At 33.3% G+C, this 13,886-nt stretch overlaps 1 protein-coding gene across 1 annotated transcript; it reads left to right on the top strand.

Annotated features, from left to right (window-relative positions):
• The first annotated feature begins 2,758 nt into the window (after nt 1–2,758).
• On the top strand, nt 2,759–7,429 carry LOC139872011 (WD repeat-containing protein PCN-like). Its single transcript, XM_071859796.1, has 10 exons — nt 2,759–2,995; nt 3,123–3,257; nt 4,036–4,336; nt 4,421–4,484; nt 4,618–4,731; nt 4,819–4,981; nt 5,067–5,211; nt 5,296–5,864; nt 5,994–6,436; nt 6,885–7,429. Exons 1-10 carry the CDS (start codon nt 2,828–2,830, stop codon nt 7,162–7,164), a joined length of 2,382 nt encoding a protein of 793 aa, XP_071715897.1. The 5' UTR covers nt 2,759–2,827; the 3' UTR covers nt 7,165–7,429.
• The last annotated feature ends 6,457 nt before the right edge of the window (nt 7,430–13,886 follow it).

The following is a 13,886-nucleotide window of genomic DNA, read 5'->3' as shown; positions in this document are numbered from 1 at the left end:
CTTGGGTGATGGGGTTGATAGAGTCGGGTCGGACTCCGACCCGGTATCTCACAGTCTAGTGAGATGATTGCCAGAAACAGAGAGGATTTGGTTTATATTGGTCCTAAGCGAGTAACGGTGATTCGATTGTAGCTCAGTTTAAAGGTGTCGAAAGTCTTCTTTCTTATGGCGTAGAAGTGCGGCGTGTCCCGAGTTTGTTTATCTGGCGGTATTGTTTAAAGGGGGTTACGGTCAGGAAATCAAATTGTTGTTGTGGGATGATGTTTGTAGATTACATTTATTGACAAGTTGAGGTGCTCTTTATCGAAAGCTGCTAGCTTGATGGTTAGAGTGTGCGTGTCCCAAGAAGTTTTCTTGGCGGTATAGACGGGTATGTTCAAGAGTCGAAGTGTTGATCGAGTACAGGTTAAGGCTGTGTTTTGTTCTCCTTTGAGTGGGAGAATTGTTGGGTGCAAAGAAGATCAAAACGAATGAGCTGAGTTATCGTGTTCGGGTGATGTTTATCGTGTTCGGGTGATGTTTGTCGCCAAACGGTGATGTTTGTCGCAAAACGCGACAAGACTGGAGAGTGATAAAGTGCACTGAAACGAGACAAATATGGCAAGAGTGGGTGTCTGAAGCTGTCACGTTTTGGACCACTTTGTCACGTTTTGATGCAGTTTGTCGCGGAACGCGACAAAGTGTCGCGAAACACGACAGTGTTCGTAGCCAGCAAGTCATTCGATTTGTTTCCTAATTTTGATTAGCACTATAAATATACCTATTGTAATCTGTAACCATACCTACGAAAAATATAATAAAATCCTCTTTGTTTGGCCGTGGATTAAACCAATTCGTTTGAATTAAACGATTGGACATAACCACGTTAATTCCTTGTTCTTTACGTTTCTTGTTCTTGTCTTTATTTGTGTTGGTAATTATTTGTTTGTTGCACGGTGGGTTGATAACTAGGGTTATCAACTTCTTGTTAGGGCTCACCTAGATTTAGGTAATAGAATAATTTGATTTATCATACATCTAAAAGATTGATTATTAATTATTACGCTCTCAAATTGTGTAGTTAAATTCATACATCATTAATATATAATATGTTTTAGAACCGGTGGTTATTTGATTATTATTATATAAATCACATAATCAATTTAAAAACGCAAATTCAATTATCGATGTAATTATATTATGTTAGCAATACAATTTATAAATGTGTAGGGACTGAAATGTGAAAATATAAATTGGGTCGGTATGTTTTGTCAACATCAAAGGGCTAAACAAAGGGTAAATATGACAATTTGTTTAAAGGTAAACTCACACCCTCTATACGAGTAATGCCACGAATATATACATTTTTTTCTACCACTTGACTCGAATTCACAACCTTAAGGTTGGAGGGATCATCTCAATACTGCTAGGCCAAAGGCTCTTAGGTAAATATGACGAGCTACTTTATCCAAAAAATATGAAGATCTGTATTCTAGATAAATTTAATAATATAGATGATGTTGAATTATCAAACAAAAAATGGGTCAACATTACTATTGATAGATATGAATGTGTAAAAATTGAGAAGTAAGATGTTTTTGATCAAAATATCACAAAAGAGGTTCACGCTTCGTCAAATTCAGTTTTATGATTAGAGGAAGGGTGGATTTGATAACCGGCGCCATGAACGATGTTGAACTGATACAAAATTGGTATATATGTATGTATCTTAAAAGATGTTAATAATCTTATAATGACACATGCTGAAAGATCAGGATGAATGTACTATTCTGCAAGAGAAAAAGGTTCTTGTTAGAAATTTAATGAGCCTAACAAGACATCATAACTTTTACGAGTAAAAATCAAATCCACCAAAAATAAACGAATATTAAAATAAACACAACAAACAAATGCAAGAAATGCAAATAACACCTGAATAAAAAGTGGTTATATCCAATCTATTTGAGTAGGTTAGTCTACAACTAACTAGGTGTGTTTGTGTTATATTTTTTCATGTGCTTTTAGGTTAGATGTGATTTTTTTATTATTATGTTTTCAAATCGTAAATAATCATTTAATAGAGTTTAAGTTAACAACGTAAATATAAAACTCAGTTAAATATGATTTAAGAGTCTCGAAACGTGAAAATGAAAAAGTAACAACTACCTTACTGCAACAAACAAAACGTGATTATTGATTTTTCATTTCCATACTATTTTTTCCCAAATATCCCTATAATCCTCCATAGGTATCTAAATAAAAGAGCGACTATTTTGATAGTTTTACTTGTTGCTTTATTAAAGAGAAATTTTTTCTAACTTGTCCATGTGGTTACATAGAAAAAATGTATTTCATTCTTTACACTTTTTATTTACGTTAATATTTGTTTATTTTGTATGTTTGATCTTAATTAGTCATTTACATAACAGTTGTTAATTTTTTCTTTAATTCTATTTCCATGGTTAGTCCTTTTTTATTTAAAACTAAACTCATCTGAATATTTCTATTAGTCGCGAATATGTAATTTTCAAAAGTTCTCGTCCAAGCTCGTATTTTGTTATATGCTTTTCAAAAGATAAATTAGAGCAATATAATTCAACCGATTAATTATGATATTGGTATGCATCAGCATTATCTTATGTTTTTTAGATAATGGGCTTTAATGGGCTTAACCTAATGAAGACCAGCTAAAAAAGAATCAATATCGGCCCATCCCAAAAAAATTAGTGTAAGTCGGTATGTTTCCACTCCAACTAAACTTCGCCGTTTTGAACTCCGTCCCCAAAACCTTAGCGTACAAATAAACAGTCATTTCAGTGAAATTAGGGTTTGTGTAAAATCGGCCAATATGTTGGAGCTTCATAAATGTAATAGCGCCTCAATTCAATGGAATCCGTCACCGATTGTCGCTCTAGCCACCAGTCCCGATGAATCTCAAGTCGCCGCCGCCAGAGACGACGGCTCTCTCGAAATTTGGCTCGTTTCCCCCGGCGCCGTTGGCTGGCACTGTCAACTGGTATATACTACGGAGTACATATATTATATCTTATTATTATTTTGATTATTAATATATTTATTGTTATTGTAGTTGAAATTGAAATTGAAAGTGTGAGATTTGAATATATTTCATTTTATCGTTGTAGACGATACAAGGTGACCCTAATTTGAGAGTTTCGTCTTTGGTATGGTGCGGTGGCTTATCGGATGGCGGTAGGTTGTTTTCATCGAGTATTGATGGATCAGTATTGGAGTGGGACTTGTTTAACTTGACTCAAAAGGTTTGATTCATACATACTTACCTGATAATTATAATACTGTTACAATTCAATGTAGGTTTAAGTTATTAGGTATAATGTGAATGTTTGTAAGGGTGATCTTGAAAAACACTGTTTTGCAACTTATGTATCCACTTAAATGATCATGTATAATATGACTAGTCTTTCATCATTAAATTTAATTTATGCTTTCAGTTACAATCATCTACATGTCGTTATGAAAAGTTTTTGTTAAAATCTTTAGTTATATCTTGTTGAACAAATATGAAAATATGTGACCAAGCTTTCAAGAAGAAGGGTGTTTACTTGACGAAAAACAAGTCTGCACACAAACTGTACTTCACATTGTTTGGAGCAATATCACTTATAACATTGTGTCATGCCTAAAGGTTCAACTCTCAATTGTGACTGTCCCAAAATATATGGCCACTTCCAAAAACTATAAATACAGAGTAACCTATTATACACTCTTCACAAAAGTGTATTATTTAGGCGTGTGTTACACTGTGTTTGCAAGTAAATGGTAAATTGATCTCTGACTCTTGTAATAACGTTGATTGCATATGCCTAAAGCTGTGTACATTTTGCTAATGGACATTTGTTATGTGTGGGAGTAAATTTTGGTATTTTGTTTGTTAAAAATACGTCTTTCTTGGGATGATCTTTAACGGGTGACTTTGTGAAACAATTTTGTCCCGTAGCTTATCTCGGGATAACCTTTAATGGGAGAGGCCTTGACTTCTTCCCCTAAAAGGCTAAATTGTTTTAACTTCATCTGCAGGTTGTGGTAGATCCTATTGGTGTGTCAATCTGGCAGATGGCTGCTCATCCTTCGAGTAGGCATCAGCTTAGTGAAAAACTCGATTATGCTGTAGGGAATGGAAGTGCGACTGATAAAATTATTGGTGATGGTGATGTCACCAGCGACAGTGAGGATGAAGCTAATTCACTCGAGTTATATGAGGAGCCAGTTGCTGAAAGTTCAAGTGTAGCAATTGCTTGTGATGATGGTTGCGTGCGAATATATAATATTTCAGATTCAGATGGATTTACGTATTACAAATCATTGCCTAGGGTCAGTGGTAAGATATCTGCCTCTTACTTAGATAACTACTTTGTCATTTATTACTGTTTATATGTAAGATTTATCAATATTTTCTGTGCAGGGCGTATATTAAGTGTCACATGGAGTCCAGATGGGAAAAGAATCTATTCAGGGAGTAGTGATGGGTATGCACATTTCTGACTTCTCTGATGTTGTTTACTTGCTAAAACTCTTGATACTGCTGTAGTCAAACATTTAAACTGTTATTGGTATCTTAAGTATAATGTTGAACCCTCGATGTTTGTATGTCATTTTCAGGTTCATAAGATGCTGGGATGCTAAATCCTATCATGAAGTATACAGAATCACGGTTGGTCTTGGGGGTTTAGGTGGTGGTGCTGGACTATGTGTTTGGTCATTGCTTGCACTGAGGTAACTGGAGATTAGTATACTAATCTGTGCAGCTCTTACTAAGTTGATACTAGTTTAGCATTAAAAGCTGTCATATATCTTCTTCAGGTGCGGGACCCTTGTTAGTGGAGATAGTAGCGGCAGTGTTCAGTTTTGGGACAGTTCACATGGAACGCTATTGCAAGCTCATTCTTGTCATAAGGGTGATGTTAATGCATTGGCTGCTAGTCCTAGTCATACAAGGGTGTTCTCTGCTGGATCAGATGGTCAGGTATCAAATGGCGTTCTTTAGCAAATATTTAAATAGTTTATCGATATAACTTTTTCTTACAAAGGTAAAGATAATTTGTTTTCAGGTTATATTATATAAGCTTTCTGGGAATGTCGTTAATGATAAGTCTAGTTCTACATCATTAAAGAAGTGGATCTACATTGGATATGTTAGAGCTCATACACATGATGTTAGAGCCTTGACTGTTGCTGTACCCATTCATCATGAAGGTATGATATTTGAATTTGTTTGTATGATATCTGAACTTATAATCTTATTTTATGCCTAATGAATAATGAATATGTTGCTAACAGAGATACCACTTGAAGATAAAGTGAAAAGAGCCCGTGGTAGGGAAAAGCCATTTGATAATAGTTACAATAAGTGGGCCCATATGGGCATTCCCATGCTTATATCAGCTGGAGACGACACTAAGCTTTTCGCTTATTCAGCCAACGAGTTCACAAAATTTGCTCCACATGATATTTGTCCTTCACCACAGAGACCACCCATCCAATTAGTGTGCAGGACGGTTGAGCAGTTGACTTATCTTCTTTTGGTTCAGGCTCCACACTGGTTAGACCTGTTTACCGTTCACGTGAACCGAGGTGGTGGTGTTTCAAATACTGATATGGTGGCTAGAGTTAAGTGCAAGGGTTTGAAGAAGATCATTTGTAGCTCCATTTCACCCTCCGGAAGGTTTTTTTCCTATTCCGACCATTCGAAACCGTGCCTATTTGAGCTTAAAAAGAATGAAACTGGGAAAACTGTGTGGTCTATAACTAAAAGAAAACTTCCTTCATCTTTACCTTTTGCTCATTCCATGATTTTTACTTCTGATTCTTCCCGTTTAATGATTTCGGGACATGACAGAATGATATACGTAAGCAATCATCATCTCTCTATCTACGGCTCTTGTTTGTGCATTTCTGTCTGGTTCTCATGTCCCCACAAGAATCACACACACACACACATGCATGTAAATATAAAGTAATCTTGCTTAATTTTTCAGGTTGTAGATGTTGGACGCATGGAATTAACACACAGATTTATTCCATGTCGTAAAGAGTGTGATGAAGAGTTACCACCAACTCAACCTCCAATTACAAAGATGTTTACGAGTTCAGATGGACAGTGGCTAGCTGCTGTCAACTGCTTTGGAGATGCGTATATATTTAATCTAGAGACACAAAGGCAGCACTGGTTCATATCAAGGATGGATGGTGCGTCTGTTACAGCTGGCGGGTTTAGTCCCAGAAATAGCAATGTGCTAATAATATCAACATCATCAAATCAAGTTTATGCATTTGATGTGGAGGCAAAGAAATTAGGAGAATGGTCAATGCGAAATACGTTTATATTGCCTAAAAGATACCAAGAATTTCCTGGAGAGGTTACCGGTCTTACGTTTCCGCCATCTGCTAACTCTTCGGTCGTCATCATTTACAGTTCAAGGTTAGCTGTCATTTATTATTATTTCATATTAAATAATTAATAATAATAATGAGAACATGGTTGTAAATGGCGGTTGCTGCGGTTTGATGACTAGCCCGTCTCATTTCACCCAAAACGTTGAATATGCCGGTCAACGCTAAAAGTCAGGTCAAAGTCATTCAAAATCCGGCTTTTGTTTGGCCTTGTTCTAGTGTAAACGGAAATATTTAAAATTAGTTGGGAAAAACACAGACTCGCATAGTATACTTTATAGATAAATTAATAAATACATTGTAATTATAGAAAACATTATTAAAAAGCCTATATATTATCTAAACTAACACCACACCATCTTATTTGTGAATCATTTATTTTTAAAATATTTATGTCTAATATTTTTTATGTGCGAATTATATATATTTAATGCATAAAAAGTATAAGTTGGTGATTATTTTCAATACTTTTGTAGGGCGATGTGTGTTATTGACTTTGGGATGCCGGTTGACGGAGATGATGATCATGAAAAAGTAAACAATCACGATTCTTCATCGTTAAAAAAATTAAAACGTAACTCGATAGAAACTAAAAATGGTATTAGGAAAAACTTTGAGTTTTGTACGTTTAGAGAACCTGTTCTATTCGTGGGTCATCTTTCAAAGGGTTCTGTTTTGGTTATAGAAAAACCATGGATGCAAGTGGTTAAGAGCTTTGATGCACAACCTGTTCACAGACATATATACGGGACATAAGACTCGTACTAGATTTGGGTTTAGATAGTGCAGCTCAATTTTGGCCTCTTGTTGTTTGTAATGTGATATGTTCGTTGATTGTGTTCCTAATTAAGTCACATTCTTTTGCTGTCTGTGCAATGATTTTGGTTAAATGGGGTTTCTTCGGTTTCTTTTTAAGTTCGTATTTGAGTTCCAAATTTCATATGAATTTGTATGTATATACATATCAAGATTTTGGTATCCAAGTGTACACAAATATTCCTAGCTGTTTGAAGCACTTTAAAGAGTGAGAATTTCAAGTTTTTTATGCGTTAACACGAAAATTGTAGGGTTTTTGTCTTCTGCCTTTATGAATTGTGCTCCTTAACGTACTGTTAATGACATTTTTGATAGAGTATAGTTTCTATTATTTGGTGGAATATTTATTGTCGGAAATTTGTGATGTATGATGGTAACAATCAATATCAATTTAAACCTGATTGTAGAATTTTGACACACTAGTTACTTGCCAACTCGGGATTCATGAAATCTACAATAGTACCACTAGTTTTTCTCGATAATGTTATACCATCTGTTTAGCGTTTTAATGTTTAAGATAAATAAAGGCATGAAAGTCGTTCACAGAAAACCTGATCCAAAGGACCAAAGCTATTGGGTCGTATAGCATGCACATAAGACCTTGAGCGTCGTCCAAATTCATAAGCCCTGATGATGACCGGTGTCATGTAGTCTCCATGCTCTAAACATTCATGGATTGTACTTTTGAGTCTTAAGGGTTCACTGGCCAATCGAGTCACAACACGTGTCATATGGAGGTTGGTGAGTGAGAGCATAGTGACAACTGACAAGTGCCAAATTAGTTAATGAGGTTGGTTAGTGAAAATTAGTGCCCCTTCCATTGGTCTTTTTTTTTCTTTTGCTTTTGAGAGCATAGTGACAAGTATCATGTCAACTTCTTTTATATTTACTTTCTTTGCAGTTACGTAGTAACTTTACTTTCGTTGCAATTACGTAATAGCTTATTTATATTACTTTACTTATTAATTATGAAATACCGTACTCCGTATTATTTATCAGGAATTTTAAGCCTCATATATGTGGCAGTGGCCGGTAATAATGTTCAGAGTATCAGCCCTATATGATGTGGTGGTGGCCAGTGTGCACAATCCATATAAAAGTGCCATGTAAGTCCCATGCTCTGATTGAGCTCTGAGTCTTAAGGGTTGACTGACCAATCGGGTTACAACACATGTCATATGGAGATTAAGCCTTATCCTCCCCTATAATTTGGACATCTGACTCTCCATTATCATGACATTTGGAGTCCGCCAAAGATTATATACTTTCTCTTTCTTGAATCTTAGTAACTAGTCCGGGTCCGGCCCGCACGATGCGGCGGGGCCTTTCGGCCGGCGTATTCATATTTAACGCAGTTTTATTTACAGAAGGAAAAACGGCACATGTGTTATGCTTCGTTGTTGGTGTCGTCGTCTTTAGTTTTTTTAAAATCTGTCCGGTTCGAACGTAGTTAGTTTCGTTTTGTTGATAAAATTATTTCGAGTCTAATGGTGCTGGCGAAAAAATTTAGCTCGCGGTGAGCAGGAAGATACGGGCTGTCGTTGTATTTCGCTTTTTTTAAAAAGTGTCCGTTTTGAACGTAGTTAGTATCGTTTTGTTCATAAAATTATTTCGAGTCTGATGGTGCTGTCGAAAAAATTTAACTCGCGGCGAGTGGGAAGATACGGGTTGTCGTTGTGTTTAGCGTTTTTAAAAAAGTGTCCGTTTCGAACGTAGTTAATTTCGTTTTGTTCATAAAAATATTTCGAGTTTAACGAAGTGCTTAGTGAAATTTAACTCGGAGCGAGGCGGAAGATACGGGCTATTGAAGGGTTTGGGTGAATTTTGTATTTTAATTTGAGGAGTTTATATTTTATCCCTCTAAAGTTTGGTGTAACTTTTGCAAGTTTGGTATAGATGAGGGGGGAAGAATGAAAATATGAGTGTGAAAAGGGGAGGGGACTGTTGTCGTATTCCCCTTGAGGAGGCGACCACAATCCCCATGGGATGGGATTTTTGTATGTAAAGGATAAATTTCATTCCATTTGTCATCTCATTTAACTATACTACCCCAATTTAATTAATGTAAACACTTTAATACTCTATTTCTTTCATGAAAATCAATAATTTGATCTTACTTTTCTAAATACTATGATTATGATCGATTAAATAGATTAATTGATGAGCTTGTTAGGTTGGTGATTGAAAATTACAACCCCTCCCATTTGTCTTTTTTTATTTTTAACTTTTGAGAGCATCACTTCGGGTGACAAGTGTCATGCCAACTTCTTTGGTATTTACTTTATTTAGAATTAGGTAATTGTTATAATTCAGTAGGCTTATAACTACCTTTAGTGGCCTATTTTCAATTAAAGAAAGAAGAGAGTAAATTCTTATTAAAGAATGGTGTATATATCCTTACAATTGAGTGAGTATTTATAATACTAAAACTTAACTGTACATTACTCGTTTTCATCTTCAATTATAGAGTAGGTGAAATAGTAATTGTGACGACCCGGAAATTTCCGACTAAATTTAAACTTTATCTTTATATTATTCTGACACGATAAGCAATGTTTGTTAAGTTAAATCTCAAGGATTTTAATCTATGTTTATACATTCATTTAAACCTCGATCAAATTCCAATGATTCACGAACCATTAAATGAACATATATGAATATGTATGTATATGTGTATATGTTATAAATTGAAAATGTCAACAAAGTATTTAAACGTATAATGCTTTATATGAACGTATTTGTTTCAATATGATTATCGACGAAATTAAAAATATATATATTAAATGATTGAATTATCAGAAACATTGAATTATGATTACAAGTCTCTGTTGAGAGGTCCACTATGATTTGAGAAAATCTATTCCTCTTAACGATATTCGGAATAATTTGTAAAGCTATTTATAAATAAAAATAAAAAGTGTCATTTACGAAAGTTAGACAAAAGCTAGTGGAGAATTGGTTTCCATAATATTCTATTAATCTATTTTCAAACGTACAAAAACGTTTTCAGTTTAAAAAGAACTTTATTATTAAAACGTATATAACTTTTATAAATATCTAGAATCACTTTTGACAACTCATTACTTAACCAGTATAATAAATATAACGATTTTTATATTTTATTTCATTAAATATATATAACGATTTAAATTAATATTATATATATTTATACGCGTATTATACATACATAGTTTTTATACTTTTACTATATTTTAACTTTACCTTTACTTTACTTTTACTTTACTTTAACTTTAATAATTCACTTTAATAATTCATACTTTAATAATTCACTTTAATAATTCATACTTTAATAATTCACTTTAATAATTCATACTTTAATAATTCACTTTAATAATTCATACTTTAATAATTCACTTTAATAATTTAAAAATCTATTATAAATAGAATTCAATAGGTTTCATTATTTCATATAAACTTGAAAATATATTTCTCTAAACTCTCTCAATCGATTTATATATATATATATATATATATATATATATATATATATATATATATATATATATATATATATATATATATATTTGCTCTGTATTATTTCAAGATATTATTAGTATACATAAAATATTACGACGGAATGATGTCCGAGTGATTTCAAAATAGTTTTTTTGAATGAGTCGAAGCTAAGGAAATTATGGGTTATAGCTATGGAGGTGATGGGTATGGTTCATGGGTATGCTCGTGAGGTCAATCTAGTGTTTATCATCTCCGTTGCGTCTACGTACTTTCCTGCAATATTGAATCTCAATATTGATACGTGAGCACTCATAACTTAACTTTTATATATCAATAGTGTATCCCTGACTAGTGCTCGAGTATATAGGATTATGCATGCTTGTACATTCGATATTGTCCTTAGATAGGTTTGTTGAATCCTGAATTAGATACATATGCTACTGAGATAGGGTATATGATATGCATGTCATTGGAAAGCTAGCGAAAAATTAAGAACTTTTTATTTAGATATCGAATGGTTTCGATGAATGGATTAGAAGTTATAGTCAACTGAATTTTAGTATTATTGTTAAAATGATTATTATTACTATCGTCGTTATAGTTTTAATAGAAATATCATTGTTATTATAAAATATCATTATTACTATTATGTTAGTATTATCATTTTATCATAATACCATTTTTAGTAAATATAGATATTGTTATTTTTTTATAGAATAATAATAATTATTATTATAAAATAATACAACTTTTACTTATTATTATGATCAATATTATTTTATCAAATAAATAGGGGATACAAAGATATTTTTTACCACGCGTAATATAATTACATTAATAATACTTACCACTATAGTTTTACGATATTAAGTGAACTTTATAAATTTTACTACTTAAGATATATAAAAGTATATTTTATCATATATAAACGTTAATATAAATTTTTATTAATAAATGACTTTTATTATTATAAAATCTAATAAATATATTTAAATATATAAAACGACTATAGTTAAGTTATATAATAAACATGTATAAATTTTAGAAGTCATTTTGGGTCAAGTTGACTTTTGTTGACTTTTGCATATTAGTCTCGAGCATTAGGATTGTGGTACACTATAACTTGACCAAAAATTGTTAGACAAATATTGACCAACATATAAATATATATAATTAATATAGGTTCGTGAATCCGAGGCCAACCTTGCACTTGTTAAATGACGTTATATGTATTTTTACTACGAAATACAGTATGGTGAGTTTCATTTGCTCCCTTTTTATATATATTTTTGGGACTGAGAATACATGCGCTGTTTTTATAAATGTTTTACGAAATAGGCACAAGTACTAAAACTAATTCTACGTGGGTTTAAACCAGAAATATACCCTTAGCTTGGTAACATTAAACTACTTGTCTATGTACGGTAGGCGCGAATCCTAAAGATAGATCTATTGGGCCTGACAAACCCCATCCTGACTATGGGATGCTTTAGTACTTCGAGGTTATTTTAAACACACCTGATCTGGTGTACTTCAGAGGGTAAAACATGAACGTTAAGGCTTGTTACCGGGTGCCTACAACTTATAGAATACTTTTATACACTTGCGAGTGTACATATATTTATAAACAGAAATCTTGTGGTCTATTAATATATTGAAATGATTATTATGATAAACCTATGAACTCACCAACCTTTTGGTTGACACTTTAAAGCATGTTTATTCTCAGGTATTAAAGAAATCTTCCGCTGTGCATTAGCTCATTTTAAGGATATTACTTGGAGTCATTCATGGCATATTTTGAAAGATGTTGCATTCGAGTCATTGAGTTCATCAAGATTATTATTATGTCAATTATAGTTGGATGTATTATGAAATGGTGTGCATTCCGTCAACTTTCGTTGTAAAGAAAGTTTGTCTTTTAAAAACGAATGCAATGTTTGTAAAATGTATCATATAGAGGTCAAATACCTCGCAATGTAATCAACTATTGTGAATCGTTTATAATGTATATGAACGGGTCCTTTCAGTTGGTATCAGAGCGGTGGTCTTAGCGAACCAGGTCTGCATTAGTGTGTCTGACTGATAGTCGTTAGGATGCATTAATGAGCCTGGACTTCGACCGTGTCTGCATGTCAAAAGTTTTTCTTATCATTTTTGTCGGAAACTGCCTGCTTATCATTCTTAGTCGAGACACGTCTTACTGCATTGATTGCATGAATAGTGTATAGACAAAATTCATATCTTAGCGTATCTGCTAATCCATATCTTAGCGTATCTGTTACTGTAAACTTTGCCTGACATATCCCGTAATTTCCTCCGTAATCTACGAAATCTTTTGCGCTATATATATAGATATTCTATGTAATTAGAATACCACCCGATAGCCGAAAAATCATTTCATATCAAAAAATTCTTTATTCAATCGAACAAAATGGAATTCGTCATTAGTTCAAGTCCCTCGAATTCCGATATGGAATCCCACTCAAGCTCCGAAAGCAGTGTGACCAGAATGGATCAACCAATTAGCCATCATCTATTATGAATGAATTGGGGATAGGTTCGTAGCCTCCTCAATTATTGGAGACAAGAAGAAGGTGATCCCTTCCATCCACCACATTGCCCTCTTGGCGATGAACCTGAAGCACTTACCAGCGAACCGGTCTGAAACACCATTTTCTCTCTCATTTTCAGAGTATCTCATCACGATTATATACTACATCAAATTCTAGATTTTATTTATCCGCTCGTCCGAACCGACAATCACCCCGATGTAATAGATGAAGTCAACGAGCTTCGCGCTCGAGTAGTGGCTTTAGAGAATATGGTGCAAGGGTTACAAACACCAACAAATAACGAAGTATTAATTCATAATTTCAATTTTATTGAATAAATACTCCGTAAAAGTTATGTAATTTCTAAAGTCTTTAGGGATTATTCAGTTCTAGTTTCAACCGTAAATCAAATGAGTTTAATTTAATATTAACTCATTAAATCTATGTTACATCTGAAGAAAATATGTACATATATATTTTCATAAAGACTGTAATAAAATTCTGTTGTACAAAATATTAATTGTGAATTTTTTTTTAACGGGTAGGTAATACCCGAGAGATATATAAATTCACAATTAATATATTACATTTTTCGAATCTGATTAAGCAAATCATCAACTATACTCTCAA

This window comes from Rutidosis leptorrhynchoides, chromosome 10 (assembly GCF_046630445.1).
Source record: "Rutidosis leptorrhynchoides isolate AG116_Rl617_1_P2 chromosome 10, CSIRO_AGI_Rlap_v1, whole genome shotgun sequence".
In the NCBI taxonomy this organism is placed as follows: domain Eukaryota; kingdom Viridiplantae; phylum Streptophyta; class Magnoliopsida; order Asterales; family Asteraceae; genus Rutidosis; species Rutidosis leptorrhynchoides.
The sequence above is the reverse complement of the archived record's forward strand: the minus strand, read 5'-3'. Positions and strand labels throughout refer to the sequence as shown.